General features: G+C 39.0%; 2 protein-coding genes across 7 annotated transcripts in view; both read left to right on the top strand.

The window, feature by feature from the left end:
- Nucleotides 1-6,992, top strand: part of lg07h8orf34 (linkage group 07 C8orf34 homolog) — a 108,988-nt gene extending 101,996 nt beyond the window's left edge. For all 3 annotated transcript variants that reach the window (XM_061964740.1, XM_061964742.1, XM_061964741.1), the window contains exons 14-15: nt 5,876-5,914; nt 6,505-6,992. In XM_061964740.1, coding sequence (XP_061820724.1) covers nt 5,876-5,914; nt 6,505-6,512 — 47 coding nt within the window. In that variant the 3' untranslated portion in view covers nt 6,513-6,992. The remainder of the gene's footprint in view (nt 1-5,875; nt 5,915-6,504) is intronic.
- Nucleotides 6,993-17,665: 10,673 nt separating this feature from the next.
- The window catches only part of sulf1 (sulfatase 1), a 147,369-nt gene continuing 142,764 nt past the window's right edge, over nt 17,666-22,270 (top strand). For 2 of the 4 annotated variants that reach the window (XM_061965410.1, XM_061965409.2), the window contains exon 1: nt 17,667-17,717. In XM_061965410.1, the coding sequence (XP_061821394.1) occupies nt 17,692-17,717 (26 nt within the window). In that variant the 5' untranslated portion in view covers nt 17,667-17,691. Of the gene's footprint in view, nt 17,718-22,270 lie in introns of all 4 variants that reach the window. The other 2 variants (XM_061965412.2, XM_061965411.2) reach the window with 2 other exon arrangements.

The raw sequence follows: 22,270 nt of genomic DNA, 5'->3' as shown, positions 1-22,270 counted from the left end.
GTCTAGACGCTGTAAACAAGGCACGCTGCGCGCCAAACAACTTCGACGTAAGTAATAGATTACTTTCAACTGGCGTCGGAAACAAACAAATGCAGAGAAGTCAAACAGGCAATTAAACGTGTACATTAGAATGCTTAACTATATAATGAACTTACATTCGTCAGTGACGCACCGGCACCGCAGTGCTGTACAATATTACACATTTTATATATACTGTATATATACAAGCAGCAAATGTAGATGACGTGCATTCACCGCTCTGTGCTCTGTTGTGGGTAGAATGAATGGGCGCGCCCACAATGCCTTGCGCTCTTAAGGTGGACGGCTCATAACAGTCTCTTAAGGTAGCACAGAGTTTGGGAACCTTTCTAACACATTTTCTTATTTTACCTTCTGGAGGATTTCGGTGAGTGTCTGATTGTGTCTTTCCAGCAGTCCATTATTGCTGGAAAAAACTTCATGCTGTGATTTTTATCTCAATGTTAAAGTTCTCTGCCATATCCCGGACTTCTGCATTGTTCAATAATCCACCATTGTCACTGTAGAGCTTTTGTGTAGGACCGTGGACACTTACCCATATGTCAATGATGGCGTTGACTGTTTCAGAGGATTTCTTTGTTTTCACAATGACTCCTGGACTGAAACATGTGAAATGGTCGATGATTTGAAGATACCAAACGCCTGTTTCCAACTCATGTAGATCCACTGCGATGGTTTCATTATACTCCGAGGCTAAAGATTAACCTACAGCAGGTTTTGGCTTCGTCTTGCTGAATCTCTTGCATATGTTACATTCATTTACTATCTGTAACAAAATAGTGAAATATTATTTGTCATTCAGTACGTATCCATGCACTAAATTAGTCTGACTTCCTCAAATAGCTTGGTTCTAAATGGGCCTCCCACAGTCCATGGAAACACCTTAATCCGATCTTGTTCAGTTTTTGAAAAGTCGGACTAACACACCTGGGTTATGCGATTGAAAACCAGATCGCTCGAGGGGGTGTGTGCCGGAGGGGACCCTTCGTATCCTGCATGCGCCCGTCTCAACGCGTGGGATACAACCCGGAAGCAGATACCATTCAATAAAAACAACAATTGTAATGAAGAGGATACTTTTATTTAATCACAAATTAATAAAACAGAACATATTGAAGTGCATCGATGGTAGAAAAAAAGAAACAGAGATTTATTTAACAAGGTAACTAAGGAAATGTTGAATGCCAGCTTATTAAAAACTCCTGAACGAACTATGAAAGAGAATGAAGCACATATTACAAATTAGAAGGAGAATAATAAAGCATACACAAATCTCTTCATGCAAACTGATTAACAGTAACTCTGTATTCCACACAACTGGCAAGATAGTCCAGAAAAATAGCAACCAAGTTCATCTGGAACAGTATCCAGTCGGGTCACAAACGCTCTTTTCCTTCAGGTTTAAAACTCCTTCCACCAATCCACAGAGCCTTTGCTGCCTTATGAATGAACTTCTAGACTTTCAAAACTTTTGTTTTAATGATTCTCGGTCCAAAAATTTCTTGAAAAAAACTCTGCTGTCGGTCTTTCTTGACTTCGGACCTGCCTCCGCTCCGATACATTCTTGGTACTGGCATCATGTTCGTAGAGCTACCCAGGATCATTTCTTGATGCTGTCTGCTATTTAGCATCAGCATAGCCATTAGAGACGTAATATTTCTAATCCGTGCCAATATTACAGCGGACATCACAACATAGCTAGACTCTTAACTTGTTAGAAGCCACAAATGCCAAATGTGACTTCATATAGGTCAACCGGAAAATAAATAAATTAACCGCGCTAAAAGGAAATAAGCGTCTCCCAGTGTACGGGAGGCACACTGCATAAGACCAATAGTCACATTAGAGAAAGTCCATGGACACTTGGACTTCACACGTAGATGTGAAATACAAAAAAATTTAATTATTTGAGAAATCAGACTAATTTAGTGCATGGAAATGTAGTGAATGTTTCCAGACCTGTGAATAAGCTTCTGCAACTGATCTGCCGATGCATGTCCAAACTGTTTGTGGAGTTTCAAAATAACTTTCTGTTTCTCAGCTTTAGACATGTTGTCAGTTATTGCAAGAACTTCATCTTCATTTACATTATCTTTCTCTATGATGTCCACACAATAGTGTCCAGAACTGGTGAACTCCAGAGGTACATTCTTCTTGAACATTAGCTCTGTCATTTTTCATGTCCAAAACAGTTCTTGCTATTTTCAATGAGGTCTTGCTCAGCAGTAATGGGATGTCTCTTTCAACCAACTCAGTTTCTATATGGCAGATTTTTTGTTTCCTATTTTGGCTGGTCATCTCACTAGTCTATGTTTCCATCTCCAAATTTAAATGGTCTGCAACATGGAACGTCCGTCGGAAGTAGCTTCATCACTTCATTTTGGCTCTGTTCATTCAAGTAGTTCTTCAGCCATTTTTCTCACAGACGGTGCGAGTACATGCGGTATCAATGATGACTGACCCAAAGGATTCAGTCAGAAAAAATTCTGACTCAGACATTCAAGGGGATTTGTTTCCCGGTAGCAGTGTCCTTTGTTGACTGCTCTTTGACGTCATGTGACAACCGCCTCCTCCTTGTGTTCTTAGCTCTGTAAAGAATGCAATATCCTGGTTCACTTGTATTGCATTGCATTGCATTGTATTGAATTAGTAAGCTAAGTCTTGCCTGTAGAAATTTTCAACAATTCTGACCCTCTGATGTTCCGGTTGGTATCTGGCTCCCAGGTTGTTTAGCTTCCTTGTTGGATAGATAGAATAAAATAAACAGAATACTAGCCACTTACGTCCTTTGTCTCTCATTTTTTAGCTGCTCTTCTTTCTCCATTTTCCACAGGTTCTGACTCAGTCTTTCTCCCCTTGAGGGTGCTCCTGATTTTCAGGATCGCATTTGGCTTGAGTTTTTTTTAAATTACTTCCATCCAAACGCCGACCCTTCTTCTTTGAAGTCATAATCATTTTTAAAAGTTGCTGCAAGTTACACTCCGCTCATTTGGTCTGTCCCATTTTGTACGAGGCGATTAACTGGAGAGTTCCATACTTTCCTCATATTCCCAACATTTGAAATGTATGCAGGCAGACCCATTCTTTAGTTGTATTGCTACAACCTGGTAGCCATATTTGCTAAATCCTTCAAATTCTGCGTGAAAGTATTGTAGTATTGCGTAAGTGTTCTGGGATGAAGATGCAACCAAAACACATACTATGCAATATGAAATTGCCTACAGTCTTCTGTAAGTGACACCAGCAACTAAAAGTGGATGTTCCAAATTGTGCTGAAACTTGTTAGAAAACAATCCTAAAGTCACTATCATGCCTATTTTGGGGGGAATTTTAACTGGAGACATCATTCCTGGGTCCAGAACTATGAAATATGTGTCAATGTTGTCAGCATTAGAGGGGTCCTTTAAATTAGAGTATGATATGGGCATCAGTGTCCAAAGAGCGGCAAAAGCTGAGAAGAAAAACGAAAGTGAACGTGTTGATAGAAGATGTCAATGCGGATTAATCCATCATCATTACTAAACTGATGAAAAATGTTAATGCAATTAACACATCTGCACCGGAGAATGACTAGAAATTTATAAAACTTCTTAGCATATACATGGGTGGTTCAGGCCTGTTAATAAAGTCCAAAATGTCAAAATGACTCCCCCATCTTTTGGTGTTTCAATATACGGCCCCTCTGTGAAAAAAGCTTGGAAACGCCCGCATTATGACTTCTTGTCATTAAATGATGATGAAATGTAAGCTTGCAGTGTTACAGTATCTTTATGAAAAGGTGAAAAAATGCCGACATGGTAAGGACATACTGATTACATCACAAAGTTTGAAGAAAAATGAGCCAGGCCGCCAGCCAAAACTGCCCTTAAAATTGGCGTCCCTCTCGTTTCTCCCCTCAGGAAACGCAAGCTTTAAAACTAAATGGGATTCAAAATGTTTCACTGACGTTATAAAACAGGAATTCCTGTCCAACGAAAGAGCGAGCGAGCAAATGGTTGTCACATGGAAACATATTGTAACGAAAGTGAGTTCACCGAGAGCACGGTCACTTTATCAAAATGTGTGTCTTACTTAATGACACTTGGTACAGTAAGCTTAGAGCCATGTTGAATTATTAACACCGCCGCGGACACAATGGGGGAAGCTCACAGACCTCAGCAGCCACAAACTGTGAAAAAAAGCAAAGTTGTGAATGTTTGTGGTCATTTGATTTATGTGTGTTTGTACACATGGAAAATGCATGACAACAAGCCTCGTACCACCATTGATCAACAAAAGATATTCTTATAGTGTACACATTAAGTATCATCTAATGACCTTAAATAACCTAGCAGTTTATTTAAGGCTAATTATCGGACACAATTTCAACCTTTATTCATGTTCCAGGGCCAAAAAGAGGAACTCACTCTCAGTGAGAGTACCCCTAAAAAAAGTACTGGTACTCAATGATTATACTATATATATATACTATAAATACTCACATTGTTTTCAGTAGATGCGAACCACAGTGCATTTGAATTCAACAAATGTCAATGTAATAGGGATGCTGAAAAAAATCAATTGACATCAAAAATGCGATTCTTATAATGATTCATCATTTTTTTTAATCGATTTAAAAAATAAGTTTTTTAGTCCATTACCGTTTTTATTCGCTATGCGTATACATCAGGGGTCCCCAAACTACGGCCCGCGGAAGTCCCAAATTAAAAAAGAAAAAAAAAAAGATTTCATTTTTTTTTTATATGTCCTTTCTAATCCATTTTTTGCGGCTTGTTACTCTCGGTGTCTCCTAGCCGCTGAGGCAAATTATATTGTCTAAAAATGCATTTTCCCATCGATAACGTGACATCATCGTGCTCTGAGTATACAGTATATACTGTGTATATGTGTGTGTGTATATATATATATATATATTGTGTATATATATATATATATATATATATGTATCTGTATGTATGTATGTATGTGTATATATATATATATATATATATATATATATATATATATATATATATATATATATATATATATAAATTTTTTAAACCCAATGCGGCCCCCGAGTCAAAACGTTTGGTGACCCCTGGTATACATCATACATGAGTAGCCAAGAGGAACTTTGTGACCTGTAACCTGTTTTAAAAAAGCTTTATTATTAATTTCATACCAAAAAATATATATTGCAATAATCGGTTTGAATTGAGAATTGTCTTGAATCGAGAATCAAATTGTGAATTGAATCGTAACACCAACAATCGGAATCAAATCGTAAGTCCCATCTCTAAAATGTAAAACAAATATTTAAAATAATCATAATAATCATAAGAATACAATACAGCGACATCTTGTATGAAAACCAACACTTCCCATCCAACCTGATAGCGCTTGAGAGATGCTGCAAAGAGGAATGGGTGAAACTGCCTAGAGATAGGTGTGCCAAGCTTGTGGCATTGTATTCAAAAAGACTTGAGGCTGTAATTGCTGCCAAAGGTGCATCAACCAAGTATTGAGCAAATGTTGTGTATACTCATGTACATGTGATTGTTTAGTTTTTTGTTTTAAAAAAAATAAAATAAAAAAAAATAAAAAACTTTTCACATTGTCATTATGGGGTATTGTCTTTAGAATTTTGAGGACAAAAATAAATGTATTCTATTTTGTAATAAGGCTGTAAAACTTAAAAATGTGGAATAAGTAAAGCGCTTTGAATACTTTCCAGATGCACTGTATATACATTATAATGTTTCTCCTGCTAAAGCTAATGTTTTTGACCAGTGAATCCACTACAGTTGTGGTTCATGTAATTGAATGTGATTGATTGATGCATTTTGTGCCCCAGGTGGTGCCCGAGATGCCAGCAAGAGATCAGTTTTTTCAGGTAAGAATCAGCGGAACTAATAACAGATTTTCCTCATGATCGTAACCGTGCTTAAGAGCACTTTGGCAAGCAGCTCACGTTGCGAGAGCAGATGACCTCGCTTCTTGTTTCAAAATAATGGCCAATGGTTGCCTTGCCATGGAAGCCACCAAAGTTTGAATTCAATTATCCTTACAAGCTAAATGGTGAGTGGAGTCTGTACATGTGGAGAGACAGAAACGTCAGTCCTGTGAAGTCACGAGGTGCTTCAAGCGTTTACAACGTTTGGGAAGGGAGAGCGTCTGTCTGCGGTTCTTCTCTTGTGGCTGCCGAGGTGCCCGCAGTTCCCAGCGTCAGTGTGCCAGCCTGGAACAAGATGTGAGAGCAGGCTGCTACTTGGCTATCAGAGAGGCCCCGCCATCGCTACGGCAACTCGCTCAAAGCTGCTCTCCTCTGTGAAATACGGTTGTTGGAAGTTTGACTGGACAGTGCCAGGCCTCATTTTCCAGCCCTCGTTCAAATATGATGTTCAAACTGCTTCTCAAAGTCACAATTATTATTCCCGTGAATGGTTTCTAAGAGACTAAAGTTTTAATCTGTCACACCCGCAGGCCTTTGAAGACCAAGACCAGCGTTATTGATCCAATCCAACCAACTTATTATGCAAGCCGCTGGACATTTTAAATGTGAGACATTATTTTTTATAATTCCTATGAATGAAACAAGATTGTATACTTTTTTTTTCCACCAATATTTCATAGACAATATACTGTTACGACAATGAATATTATTGTTGGCGCTTTAGCATGCCTTTTGTTGTGACAACCTATCTTAGTCACATTCTGACGACAGGTGAAATTTGTTGCTGATCTGAACAAGCTAATGCCTCCATTAGTTCACAGTCCACACCAACAGGGGCCACTCTGATGTTGCTGAGTATGGTTCTCTGCAAATATACAGCCTAGAAGTTAAGGTATGTATTATCCAAAAGTAACACAATTAGGCATTAGCTTGTTCATGCGCTTTCAAATTACAGAAGGACTTTAATGATATGCACTATGAATATGCAGAGGAAGTTCAAGGAATGATAATAAAATGATTTGGTGCTGTTCTCTTTTCTGCACATATTTTTGCCATAAGGTTTTTTTTATATTTAAAAGATATAGGTTTACTGCACATTGTTTGGGAAATGTTGTCCATCATCCACAATCCTAATGTGAGACAAGAACACAATTATTTCCTTTTTCTGTGCGTTCGAAATAGTAAAATAAAAAAACTGTTAGCAAGAGGCAGCTGGCAATTGAGGTAAAGGGGATACAATCTTTTCCGCCTAAAGAGCACTTTTAAAACTTCAAACACAGTTCATGCTGTAAGTATGCAACGTATGTAATCTCATAAGAGGCACATTCATGGTAACATGTTATATTTACAGTATTTTGCTCATTTTAAGCATTACTCTTAACTCCTTTTCTCGGCACATTGCTATGCGGTCCAAGAAAATGTCAAAATTCAAGTAAAATAATACTTTTTTTTACTGTACTGTAATTGATATCAGTTCATTTTATTTTACATAATGTAGGAAGTGTGGCCCAATAAGCATTAAAAAAAAAAGGAAAATATAACTATCGTATTTTTTCGGACTATAAGCATAGTTTGGCCGGGGGTGCGACTTATATTCAGGAGCGACTTATGTGTGAAATGATTAACAGATTACCGTAAAATATCAAATAATATTATTTAGCTCATTCACGTAAGAGACTAGACATAAGATTTCATGGGATTTAGCGATTAGGAGTGACAGATTGTTTGGTAAACATATAGCATGTTCTATATGTTATAGTTATTTGAATGACTCTTACCATAATATGTTACGTTAACATACCAGGCACGTTGTCAGTTGGTTATTTATGCGTCATATAATGTACACTTATTCAGCCTGTTGTTCACTATTCTTTATTTATTTTAAATGGCCTTTCAAATGTCTATTCTTGGTGTTGGGTTTTATCAAATACATTTACCCAAAAATTGCGACTTATACTCCAGTGCGACTTATACAGGTATATGTTTTTTTCCTTCTTTATTATGCATTTTCGGCCGGTGCGACTTATACTACGGAGCGACTTATACTCCGAAAAATACGGTACATATAATAATAATGGTAATAATAATGATAATTAAACACAAGTAAAAATGTGACTTTAATTTCATGTACGGTCATTTTATTATTGAATGTTTACACAATGTAGTGGGTGTGGACAATTAAGAATTTCAATTTTAAAAATCTGATTTATAACTATAATTCCATATAATAATTATTATGATACAGTAACACAAAGTTACAAAGGGGCCATTTGTTGCTAGGCAGACCTTGGTAGGACAGAATTATTGCTGCTCGACACAACACAACATAATTAACAACACAATAAGACAGGTATATGTTTATTATTTTGTTATTTAATCACAAAGACAACAGGCTTTTTTCACAACAGCACCATCTGCTGGATGCGGCGGTTCGCTGTGCTACTGGTCTTACTGATTCAATCTCCTAATATGTGGTCCTGTGTGGTTTTCTACGTGTAAGACCATAGACACCATGACGACCGATCCATCCATGTGAACCCGACTAGAGTTCTTTGGCCCGGATGTCCTCGTCTTGTGACTCCATCTCCGAGGATGCGGTCAACAATGTTGTCACATGTCCAGTGAGTGATGCGTGAGAACGCTAAAAACCTCACACAGCATGCGGATTCATATCCATATTTCAACACGTCATGTGAACGGGATGTGGTTTTTAAAGGTTAAAAAGACAAACTGATGACATTCACATAATATAATCCTAATGGTATTTTTAATAGCCCTCGTCCTCCCCATAAATTGTTTGTTTTCTCAACAAAAAAAGGTCAAGTATTTAACAAAATGTTGTTTTTTTTTCAATCTTCACATTCCACTTGAGCAGTAGATTCTGATCCCATATGCTGCACATGCTCTCTGTTTATACTGACTCGCTTTTTCTCTGACTTCATATTTCTGCACCGCTCTGGCGTTGAATGTCAGCAGGAAGAAAAAAAAAATCAAAGCGTACGCAGACTTGGAACGCAGCTGAGCAGCTTGAAAGATGAAGACTTGAGTTACCGCCGCAGATGTCACTTAAAGATGTTGCTTTATCTCCATCTGCTCATGTTTGTGTATTACAACCTATCAAGATCAACTGCTGGACTTAATGCTGATCTCTTATTCACCACTAAATAAGAAAGGCAAGTTTATTTTTAGAGCACTATTTGTACAATTCAAAGTGATTTACAGAAAATTACAAGATGGCAAAAATTAAAATATAAAATGATCATAAAATAATCATAATTAAAATTAAAACCGGATAATAAAATCATCATAAAAACAATCATAATTCAAATCAACCAACTATAGTGTGGATAAAGCTGCTCAGTGGCAGCCCTGAGATATAGGTCGTAAGTTCAAACCCTGGCCGAGTCATACCAAAGACTATGAAAATGGGACCCACGCTTGGCACTCAGCATCAAGGGTTGAAATTGAGGGTTAAATCACCAAAATGATTCCTGAGCGCGGTCACCGCTCCCCTCACCTCCCAGGGTGTGGAACAAGGGGATGGGTCAAATGCAGAGGGTAATTTCACCACACCTAGTGTGTGTGTGACAATCATTGGTACTTTAACTTTAAATACCTTCAGTTGTCATAAGCACAATTAAATAAAATAGTTTTCAGCCTGGATTTGAACATTGCCAATGTTGAGGCTCGTCTCACATCTTCTGGAAGACTTTCAGATTTTAGCAGCATAAAAAATGAAATGCAATCTCACCATGTTTGGTGCTGACTCTAGGCACCAGCAGGAGACCGAGATGGTTCTGACATGTTCTTAACATGTCAGAGGTGTACTTTGGCAAAAGACAATGAATAGATTTGTACACAAGCAGAGCTGTTTTAAAGTCTATTCTCTCGTGGTTAAAAGTTTACATACACTTGTAAAGAACATAATGTCATGGCTGTCTTGAGTTTCTAATAATTTCTACAACTCTTATTTTTTTTTGTGATAGTGATTGGAGCACATACTTGTTGGTCACAAAAACATTCATGAAGTTTGGTTCTTTTAAGTAATTTATTATGGGTCTACTGAAAATGTGACCAAATCTGCTGGGTCAAAAGTATACATACAGCAATGTTAATATTTGGTCCCTTGGCAAGTCTCACTGCAATAAGGCGCTTTTGGTAGCCATCCACAAGCTTCTGGTTGAATTTTTGACCACTCCTCTTGACAAAATTGGTGCAGTTCAGCTAAATTTGTTGTTTCTCTGACATGGACTTGTTTCTTCAGCATTGTCCACACGTCAGGACTTTGGGAAGGCCATTCTAAAACCTTAAATCTCGCCTGATTTAGCCGTTCCTTTACCACTTTTGACACCCAACTGTGCCCAAGACCCAACCTCCGGGCTGATGATTTTAGGTTGTCCTGAAGAATTTGGAGGTAATACTCCTTTTTCATTGTTTCATTTACTCTCTGTAAAGCACAGGTTCCATACTACCACCACCATGCTTGACGGTAGGCTTGGTGTTCCTGGGATTAAAGGCCTCACCTTTTCTCCTCCAAACATATTGCTGGGTATTGTGGCCAAACAGCTCAATTTTTGTTTCATCTGACCACAGAACTTTCCTCCAGAAGGTTTTATCTTTGACCATGTGATCAGCAGCAAATTTTAGACGAGCCTTAAGGTGTCGCTTCTGGAGCAAGGGCTTCCTTCTTGCGTGGTAACCTCTCAGTCCATGGCGATGCAAAACACGCTTGACTGTGGACACGGACACCTGTGTTCCAGCAGCTTCCAATTAATTGCAGACTTGCTTTTTGGTGGTTCTCTGTTGACTCTTGATCATCCTGACCAATTTTCTCTCAGCAGCGGGTGATAGCTTGCGTTTTCTTCCTGATCGTGGCAGTGACAAAACTGTGCCATGCACTTTATACTTACGAACAATTGTCTGCACAGTTGCTCTTGGGACCTTAAGCTGCTTTGAAATGGATCCAAGTGACTTTCCTGACTTGTTCAAGTCAATGATTCGTTTTTTCAGATCTGTGCTGAGTTCCTTTGACTTTCCCATTGTCGCGTTTGTAACCGAGTCTAATGACTGCATCACATGAGCCCTATTTAAACGGGCTCAGAGAAGTCAACAGGTGTCGTCAATCATAATCAGTCACATGAAGTTAAGAGGCCATGCCATGAAGCTAATTTGATTTGATTGTAACTTTTCTACATCACCAAAAGTAATCATGTATGTTGTTATATGTATACTTTTGACCCAGCAGATTTGGTCACATTTTCAGTCGACCCATAATAAATTCATAAAAGAACCAAACTTCATGAATGTTTTTTGTGACATACAAGTATGTGCTTCACGGTGGCAGAGGGGGTTAGTGCATCTGCCTCACAATACGAAGGTCCTGAGTAGTCTTGGGTTCAATCCCGGGCTCGGGATCTTTCTGTGTGGAGTTTGCATGTCCTCCCCGTGACTGCGTGGGTTCCCTCCGGGTACTCCGGCTTCCTCCCACTTCCAAAGACATGCACCTGGGGATAAGTTGATTGGCAACACTAAATTGGCCCTAGTGTGTGGATGTGAGTGTGAATGTTGTCTGTCTATCTGTGTTGGCCCTGCGATGAGGTGGCGACTTGTCCAGGGTGTACCCCGCCTTCCGCCCGATTGTAGCTGAGATAGGCTCCAGCGACCCCCGCGACCCCAAAGGGAATAAGCGGTAGAAAATGGATGGATGGATGGATGGATGGAAGTATGTGCTCCAATCACTCTATCACAAAAAATAAGAGTTGTACACATTGGAAACTCAAGACAGCCATGACATTATGTCCTTCAGAAGTGTATGTAAACTTTCAACCACGACTGTATTTCCCCCGTTTGCCTATATGTTGATGTGTCATTTACCGGGCTATCATGCTAAAAGCATTCCACTAGTGTAATGGTGCTTCGCTCCTAAGCATTCATTGCACGAACATACTAGCTTTGTTAGATAAGGTCATAGACTGTATTGGACAATATTGTTTACATACGAAATGTCCATTTCCATTTATTACAAGTAATACGAAAACGTAAATGCCTGACTTACCTATCAAGGAGGAAATTAGCAAGTTTGGCGTCATGAAAAAATCTTCTCCGCCTTCAATCGTCTCCATCTTTCAAAGGCATCCTCGATACAAATTCTGGTTTTGTTCCTGGCTTTGAATGAACAAGAGTAAGTTGAAAATTGTAACAAAGCCTTTTAGATTTACTAAGGTCTGACATGCTTAGTAACTTTACCAGTGGCAGTAGCTCGACGAAGGTGGCGGTGCGTAACTGGCAACCTGGATGTGATACACTCATGGACTTTCTAATTGGTCAAACGATGGAGGGCGGGGCATCGAAATGAAAACAATAACAAGATTTCGGGGCTGTAAATCTAATTTTGAAATAAACATATCCCGGCTGAACTACCATTATCAGTTATAGAGGTATTTGAAAACAACATGATTTATTAATGCTTTTTGACATATCAGGGCCATTTAATGATGACTTGACATGAAATCATTACATATGGCACCTTTAACGAGATGAGAGAATTGGGGTAACAAACTATTCAGCACAGACTTTAGAAATCCAGTGGCTAACTCATCCAGGCAGCATGTTGATGGACTCAAAGACTGTGGATGATTTCTTCAACTGTTAGTGACAGGAGTAAAATGTGCCAGCTCAAGTTGACTGGCTGGCTGCAGAGTAGCTATTTGTTTCCCAGGAATTATTGCATTTGTATTGCCTTGAACTTTATCATGAAAGAATATTACAAACTCATTGCACTTAGATGTAGAAATTAGTTCTATTGGAAGTGAAATGTTTGTGATGATTTCAGAAAAATATTTTTTCTTGTTCTACGCAAAGGTTGGTTGAACACATTCCACTTTTCTTTGTAAATCTCATTGTGAGTTTGGAGCTTCCGGCTCTGCGGCACTCCAATTTCTGTGTCCAGACCGAGTCTTCATTTCTCCATGGTGCCTTTTGTCTACTTTTAACCATTCTAACCTAGACACGAGCAATGTTATCCAAAACATTTCCAACACTTGATGTATAAGCATTCAACAGATCCTCCGCATTAGCATACCAAATCATTTCACAAACTACTGTAAACATTACTGCCATCTGATTGCTTTTATTGGGTACCTAATCTATTTTTTATTGTTTTATTTTTCACAAAGTGGGCTTGGAATACAGTACAAAGATTTTAGATATGCATTTTTAATTTCCAATTAAATATTTATATTGTTTTACCTTCATCTTACATAATTTTTGTTTTACTTTACAGTATTTTTCACAATGTGGTGGAGTATGTGGCTTATAAGGCATTTATATTTTAAACATACCAGTAATAATGAAATCATGTAATTTAAGTGAAAGAAATGAGAATTAATATTGGCGTACATATGTTTTCTATCGATTTTACATCCACTTATCATTACGAGCCAGCAAAGACTCATCCCTGCCACTTATTTTTAAAAGTATTTTATTTTAAGTCATTTTTAAAATGTATATAATCGTTTTATCGTTTATCCATTGTTAATATATTGTATGTTTATTTATTTTTTTACATTATGTTTCTCAATCTAATGGAGTGCGTGGATTTAAAGGCATTTATATTTTAAAAATGTTATTTAAACATAATTAAATCATGTATTTGAATTGCAAGAAACAATAATTAATGTGAAAATATTGGCATTCTTAACAGTTTTTTTTTTTTAATCAATTTTACATCTATTTTATTTCTACCATTATGGGCCAGCAAAGACTCACTCCTGTCACTTACTTTTCTTCAATTAATATAATTGTTTATTTTATTATACACCATTCATCAATTCTTAACGTCAACACAGGAAGTGAACAAACAATGCTGTGATTGGAGAGGAGGTAGAGTTAGCTCCACTCTGCTTGTAAATGTTTAAGCAAACCATAATATTCATAATCTACGTCATGCTTATTCTTCCTGTTTGAACAACGGCTTCCTGTGCACTTTTTGGCCGTGTCCAGCACATTTCCATGCAGCGTGGAGTATGAGATAGTTATTGTTGATACTGTGTGGATGAAACAAATCCTGTTGTTTTCCCAAAAATAATGTCAAGTGTCGATCTCAGTTTGATTGTTGGTTGTGAATGAATCATACTGTCTTAGAAAGACACACACAAAAAAGCAAGTATTGTTGTTGTAAATCCGGGTGGATTACTTGATGCATGAGTGGGAAAAAATCCTTTGTGATTGTCTAAATGCTGAAGTACTTTATACTTTCAAATCTGAGGCCTCATTATGGACGAGTTGTGTGTTTGTATCTCTTTCACTTTCGCACTAATACACACTTCTTGTTCCCGACCGCAGTGTGGTTGCCTTTCCAGACATGTGGGGATCATTTCAAAGACTTGGCGGGTCCTCTCTTGGGTGAGGCTGAAAACCTGGGTCCAATGACTCATCCTAAATCACTGCCTGTCTCATCATCCAAGGAGGCTTCTTGCTGGTAGTATTTGCTTTAATACACACCCCTTCTCTGAAGCACGACTACAGTATGTTATCACCAGCAAAAGATCATCTATATATGACAGGAGATTCTTTATTCAATCAAAGATCCTCCATTTGACAAGAGCCCTCTGATGGTTTAAGGAACTACAGCAGAATAAACGCGAGCGAAAGATCCTGTGTATGACAGTAGAAAAATGCTGTTTTTACCAAACTACTGCAAGACACTTTATTTACCAGGAGTGCTCGAGGGTTTTAAGAAATGACAGTAAAAATGCTGGTCAAATATCCTCTATACATTTTAGAAGCACCCTTCTGTTATGAATGATCTACTCAAAAAACACTAATCAAAGATCTTCCACTTGACAGTGGCGCTCTGGTGGTTTAAGGCAGTGTTCCCCAACCACCGTTTGGTACCGGGCCGCACAAGAAATTAAAAAAAATAAAATAATTGTTTAAAAAAAAAAAAGTTATTAAATCAACATAAAAAACACAATATATACATTATATATCAATATAGATCAATACATTCTGCAGGGATACAGTCCGCAAGCACACATGATTGTATTTCTTTATGAACCCCCCCCCCCAGGTCCGTGAGACAAATTTTCAAGCGTTGACCGGTCCGCAGCTACAAAAAGGTTGGGGACCACTGGTTTAAGGAACTACAGCGAATATGCTAGTCAAAGATCATCTCTTTAAAACGAGCACGCCTGTGTTTTTAATGATCTCCTCCTGTAAATCAAAAACTCTATAAAAGAGCCTCTGTTACAGGAGCACCATGGTTTCAAAGAAACACTTTGAAAACCCTAGTCAAAGATCATCTGTATTGTATGAAGAGGTCAGTTCTGTTTTGAACAACCGACTGCAAAAACACTAATCACAGATCCTCTCTTTGACAGGAATACCTGTCTCTTTGACATATCCATCCATTTTCTACCGCTTATCCCTTTCGGGGTCGTGGTGGGTGCTGGAGCCTATCTCAGCTACACGATTTTCTGTAAAAAAACCATATCAAAAATCCTTTATTTAGCAGAAGTGCTCCATGGGTTTATGAAACTACAGCAGAAATGCCAGTCAAAGATCCGCTAAATTGACAGGAGAACATTTCTGTTATGATCTACTGCAAAAATACTAATCAAAGATCTTCTATTTGACAGGAGTGCTTTGGCGGTTTAAAGAACTACAGTCAAATATATTGTATATGACAGGCGCACTCTACTGACGACTGCAAAAACACCAATCAAAGATCCTTTATTGAACAGGAGTGCTATAAGGGTTTCAGAAACCATAGCAAAAATGCTGGTCAAATATTGACAGCAGCACCTTTTTGTTATAAAAGGACCTACTGCAAAAAAACAACAACACTAATCAAAGCTCTGGTGGTTTAAGGAAGTGCAGCCAAAATGCTAATCAAAGATTGTCTTTATGACAGAAGCACACTGCTGTTTTAATAAACTACATAAAAAAGTCTATAGTCAAAGATCTCTATGTGACAGAAGCACTCTGGTTTCAAGGAACAACTTCAAAAACACCAGTTAAAGATCCTCCATATGAAGGGGGAGTACTCTGCTGTTTTAAAGAACCTATACTGCAAACAACACTAATCAAAGATCCTATTTTTGACAGTAGTAGCTTTCTGTTCTGACATGATTTACTGCAAAAACATGAATCAAAGATCCTCTGTTTGACAGGAGCGCTCTAGTATTTTACTGAGCTATGGCAAACATGCTGGTCAAAGATCCTCTATACGTGACAAGAGCAAACTACAGCAATGGAGGTGAAGGTACATACTGGAACCTCGAGGTAAAACACCATAAAAAGTAGTCAGTGTACAGCTTGTGCAGCGGTAGCAGGTTAGCCTCATTTAGTTTTTTGGGCTTACTGTCGTGTTAGTGTTAGAAAAGCAGCTCAGTTTGTCCTTCCGTGCATGTTGGGAAACATGTTTCCATATCGGTGAGCCGCAGCTCCCCTGTGCCGGCGGCACTCGTGCAGCACCAGACCATGGCATCAGTGAACCGCAGTTCCATTGTGCCGGCGGCACTCGTGCAGCACCAGACCATGGCATCAGTGAACCGCAGCTCCATTGTGCCGGCGGCACTTGCGCAGCTCCAGACCTTGACCTTAGTGAACTGCAGCTCCCCTGTGCCAGCGGCACTCGTGCAGCTCCAGACCGTGACACTATATATACGATGACCTTGCGACTCACGTTCAGTGGATAGCGAATCCATACTGCTGCCTCAAGTTGTACACTGACTATTCTAAAGTCTATGTATTTTTTAGTACGGGCCCTTGATGACATACAGTAGAACACGCTGAATGTCAGCAGTTATTAGTTATGCAACGCTGCCTCGTTCATTTCAGGGAAAGCGGCAGGTTTCACGGTTGCTAAGGAACATCCGACGTTGCCAGAAGCCTGATGTAAGTTCCCCCCCTGAATGGGATCGCTCAGCAGTCACAATGCGTTCCTCTCAGAATGTTCGAACCTAAACATTGACAAACATTATCGTGGCCTATTAGGGCGCCAGATGTGCTGACTAGAAAGGTAATGCCTTGTTCGTCGTTGTTGCCAGTCATCTTACCATAACCATGATGGGGGTGGGGAAGGGGTCTCTCATGTAATCATATTTAATACCCCTGTCCACTCCATTAAACAAATCACTCACAGCCCAAAGGAGATTTAATTATTTCTTCTTCCAAATGCTTTTTTCAAGCATCCTTGCGTCATCTTTGGTCCGAGGCGGCCTGGAAAACCCCCATTAGAATTGATATTTTAGCCACACGTTGGCTCCAAGACAATGAAGACAAATGGATGATAATTAATAATATTATGGTTTCACTGCCACAATGGATGAATTAATGTTGCAGTGGGTTTTGTGGCCGACCTGGAAGACATTTCCTTGAAAATGACTCAGCAGGGGTGCAAAAAAACAATATGAATGAGTTTACATTTCAAGTTGTGCAATGCCTTTTAGTTGTACGGAATTTGTGAAAAGCATAGTCATTCACACACTTAAATAAATAAGATAATAACTGAGTAATAAATCCAACACGAGGTGATAAAACCCACAACAAATTGTCAGCAGCAACACAGAACAAAGAAAATGTGCTAAAAACAACAACATGCATTTCTCTGGTAGTGTGATGTTGAATTCCGGGGTTCATGAACGCACCTGACTCGCCGTGACTGTGATTGGTGCATAATGAGGAAGTGTTGCTGTGAATGTTGGAGCCAAGACATGAGGACTGCTGTCGGCGTGTTAAGGTCGGTAATAAAGTTTTATAAAGAGCCTTCAAACTTACCCACGAGACATTAATATGTAGAAAAATATTACACATAAGTTGCTATGAAGGAGTTGAACTGTGTGAGGTCTCCACAAGATGGCACAGGTGATGTGCATGTAACTTAATTAGATAAACACTTTCGAGCTCGCTGCACTTTCCCGCTTCTGTCCTTTATTAGCATGTTAAAGGAAAGTGGTCTTATTATGCTCCCCTTTTTTTAATTCAACTAAACAACATTTATAGTTTATTTACTTAATTCCAGTATAAGGCCCCGTTTACGCTAAACCGGATAAGGTTATCTAGGGTAAATCCCACCTAACCTTATCCATGTCCACACACAACAATGCCACCGTTTAAGATCCCCGCCCCCCTCCACCCGCCGGTGCAACGCGACCAAATACGCATGCGCGGAAAATGCGCACGTTATAGTCACATTCAGTGTTGCTTTGTGTGCAAGTTCTTAAATGTAACTTATCTGAACAATATCCAGTGTTGTGGTATTTGAATTAACTGGAATCCAGTGTGCTGCGGGGCCCTATTGTAGTGAATCACACCTGAGACATCATGAATTAATAAAATCTCTATTAGACACGTAAACAATGTGATGAAGAACATTTTACATCAATCAAACTAGGGATCTAGATATCTGGTCAGGACACTCCTCACTCTTTTGCCTTCACCTTCATTGTCCATTCCTTTTTGGTGACTTTATATTAGGGATGATGTTTGATAAGAAATTATCGAGTTCGAGCCTATTATCGAATCCTCTTATCGAACCGATTCCTTATTGATTATCTTATCGAGTCCAGATTAGGTTGTTGTATATGGGAAAAAACACACAATATTTGGTTTAACAAAAGCTCACTTTTATTATATAAGAAGAAAATAAAATCTAATAAATATTGACTGTTATCCCCCTAAAAAATAAAAATAAAATAAATAAATATTGACTGTTGTTACCCAAAGTATATTAAGTGGGATTTTTCAGAAAAACAAATACATACAGTAACACAAAAACAACCTGTCTCTGTGATCACTATAGGTGTATAAATAATAATATAGTGTTAAATAAAATCAGTCCCTTGGGCACAAAACTTAAAATAATACAGCTCTCCAAAAATTGCACTTCTGCTGCTATTTGACATAACTGTTTGTTTTGATGCTTTGACATTTTTGCACTTTATTTCTTTATTGAAAGAAAGTTCTATGAAGAGAAAAGTTGTTTGCAAATGTGGTTACAATGCTAAAAAATGAAAAGTTAAAGCTAAAAAAAAGAAATACACTTTGAGTTAACATGATTTCTTTATAGGGGGAAAGATGTGATGTTATGAGCTAGGCTAGGGAATAAAACAACTACACTACCCAGCATGCAACGGGAGTGACGAGCATGCGCGGTAGCCCCAAAAAGTGTTGTTGCATGTCGCCACCCGGCAGTTAAGAATGAGGTTATGAGCACACGGTGAAAGTAAACGTCAAGAACTCAGCCAACACGCCTCGTCTGCATTGTTTATAATTAGACAGACAACACATATACAGTGTGATTTTGTTTTGTTTACAAGGAAAGAAAAACAAAAGTTAAAAAAGGGAGATGTTGTGTATGTATAAGTATGTGCTGCGGTTGCTTTAAGAACGTTGCAACAGCTGCCGTAAAGGAGGTGCGTTGCTCGCCTGGTTGCTATGTTTCCGGTTGGTCGTAAAAGTGTTCGTCATGTGTTTGTACCCTGCTCAAATCTCTCAGTAAAGTTATTCATTGGATTATACCTTTTTGTTTTGAATTTTATTACAACTTGGAGCGCTTTTTCCGGTCCATTGTTTTTCCTGCTTTCCCTATCTGCGCCTAATGACTGAGCTACGTGACGTAATTTCTTGTGATGTCTCACGGGGCATTTCTGGTCGGGACGGGATTCGTTCCGAGGGATTCGAATAAAGGACCAACTCTTTTTCTTTACTATAGTGGTCTCGATAACGGGTACCGGTTCTCAAAAAGAGATTTGAGTCCGAGGACTCGGTTCTTTTCTTATCGAACAACCGGAAAAACCGGTTTCTAGTATCATCCCTACTTTACAGGTAAAAGCCAGTAAATTAGAATATTTTGAAAAACTTGATTTATTTCAGTAATTGCATTCAAAAGGTGTAACTTGTACATTATATTTATTCATTGCACACAGACTGATGCATTCAAATGTTTATTTCATTTAATTTTGATGATTTGAAGTGGCAACAAATGAAAATCCAAAATTCCGTGTGTCACAAAATTAGAATATTACTTAAGGCTAATACAAAAAAGGGATTTTTAGAAATGTTGGCCAACTGAAAAGTATGAAAATGAAAAATATGAGCATGTACAATACTCAATACTTGGTTGGAGCTCCTTTTGCCTCAATTACTGCGTTAATGCGGCGTGGCATGGAGTCGAAGAGTTTCTGGCACTGCTCAGGTGTTATGAGAGCCCAGGTTGCTCTGATAGTGGCCTTCAACTCTTCTGCGTTTTTGTGTCTGGCATTCTGCATCTTCCTTTTCACAATACCCCACAGATTTTCTATGGGGCTAAGGTCAGGGGAGTTGGCGGGCCAATTTAGAACAGAAATACCATGGTCCGTAAACCAGGCACGGGTAGATTTTGCGCTGTGTGCAGGCGCCAAGTCCTGTTGGAACTTGAAATCTCCATCTCCATAGAGCAGGTCAGCAGCAGGAAGCATGAAGTGCTCTAAAACTTGCTGGTAGACGGCTGCGTTGACCCTGGATCTCAGGAAACAGAGTGGACCGACTCCAGCAGATGACATGGCACCCCAAACCATCACTGATGGTGGAAACTTTACACTAGACTTCAGGCAACGTGGATCCTGTGCCTCTCCTGTCTTCCTCCAGACTCTGGGACCTCGATTTCCAAAGGAAATGCAAAATTTGCATGGTTGGGTGATGGTTTGGGGTGCCATGTCATCTGCTGGTGTCGGTCCACTCTGTTTCCTGAGATCCAGGGTCAACGCAGCCGTCTACCAGCAAGTTTTAGAGCACTTCATGCTTCCTGCTGCTGACCTGCTCTATGGAGATGGAGATTTCAAGTTCCAACAGGACTTGGCGCCTGCACACAGCGCAAAATCTACCCGTGCCTGGTTTACGGATTAACGCAGTAATTGAGGCAAAAGGAGCTCCAACCAAGTATTGAGTATTGTACATGCTCATATTTTTCATTTTCATACTTTTCAGTTGGCCAACATTTCTAAAAATCCCTTTTTTGTATTAGCCTTAAGTAATATTCTAATTTTGTGACACACGGAATTTTGGATTTTCATTTGTTGCCACTTCAAATCATCAAAATTAAATGAAATAAACATTTGAATGCATCAGTCTGTGTGCAATGAATAAATATAATGTACAAGTTACACCTTTTGAATGCAATTACTGAAATAAATCAAGTTTTTCAAAATATTCTAATTTACTGGCTTTTACCTGTATATACTCTGGACCTAGACGTTGAGTCCACGACATACATGACAGACATTAACTGATACAGTCTGCTTTGCCAGTCCAACAGCATTCGCCATTTTCCGTAGTTAGTCTTCCCTCGACGGCCAGGTAATACAAAGCCTTTTTTATCACATCCACGGGAGCTCGCATTCTTGTTGACTCTCCTTCGACAATTGGACGAAGTTTTTCGCTAAGTAGAATCACAGCTGACCTGGACTTTGGAAAGTTCTCCTGCCGTCTGAGAAGTGTTGTATCCAAAATAGCTGCAATCGCTTTCTCTTAAGGTATTCATGTGTGATTTCCACAAGCGTCTGTACATGTAGAAGAATGAGAAACATGAGCATGTCTGGATGACTCGCCTCCATATTTCCAGTGGTTAGCTCCGAGTTACGAAACCGCTTTATTATGAAGCTGGCTGTGGCGCGTTCTTTCTGATGTCACTTCCTGTGTGAGGCGCGGTGTTTCTGGCGTCACTTCCTCTCCGAACTCAGTTTGTAAACGATCAATGAGTCCATACAAAGCTAAGAGCCGAAGATTCAAGAAATACACGGCTAACTTACCCGTGTAAAAAAATTGTCAGAGGAGGGGGACCTTAAACGGTAGTTTAGTGTGGCTGAAACGGGGCTTAGGCTAAATAATTATTTTTTTTAATGAGTTATCCGGTGTAGTGTAGACATAGCCTAAATGAGGACACTCCTATATATGTGTTTGTCTCCTGCTTATAAACCGCTGTAGACAAAAGGGTGAAAATGTATCAACAAATGTTAAGTCATTAGTCGAATCAACTTAACTATTTCTCACAGCTCTACAAAACACCTATCTGTAACTTATGGGTGTTGATGAAATCATCGCAACATTTGGCAGACTTATGACCATAAGTGAGTGTAAAATCTTAGTAAGATTGGTTGAAAACCATGTCCGCCATCAATCCAAACATCTCTGCAGAAAAGGTCACAGTCAAGGTTATTGTGACCAAAATTTATCACGGTTATTCCTGTCACTGCATTGTTGAATATGCTCTAAAACAGGGGTGTCAAACGTACGAATAGGTTTTATCCGACCCGC

Source organism: Nerophis lumbriciformis, linkage group LG07, assembly GCF_033978685.3.
Source record: "Nerophis lumbriciformis linkage group LG07, RoL_Nlum_v2.1, whole genome shotgun sequence".
In the NCBI taxonomy this organism is placed as follows: domain Eukaryota; kingdom Metazoa; phylum Chordata; class Actinopteri; order Syngnathiformes; family Syngnathidae; genus Nerophis; species Nerophis lumbriciformis.
The sequence above is the reverse complement of the archived record's forward strand: the minus strand, read 5'-3'. Positions and strand labels throughout refer to the sequence as shown.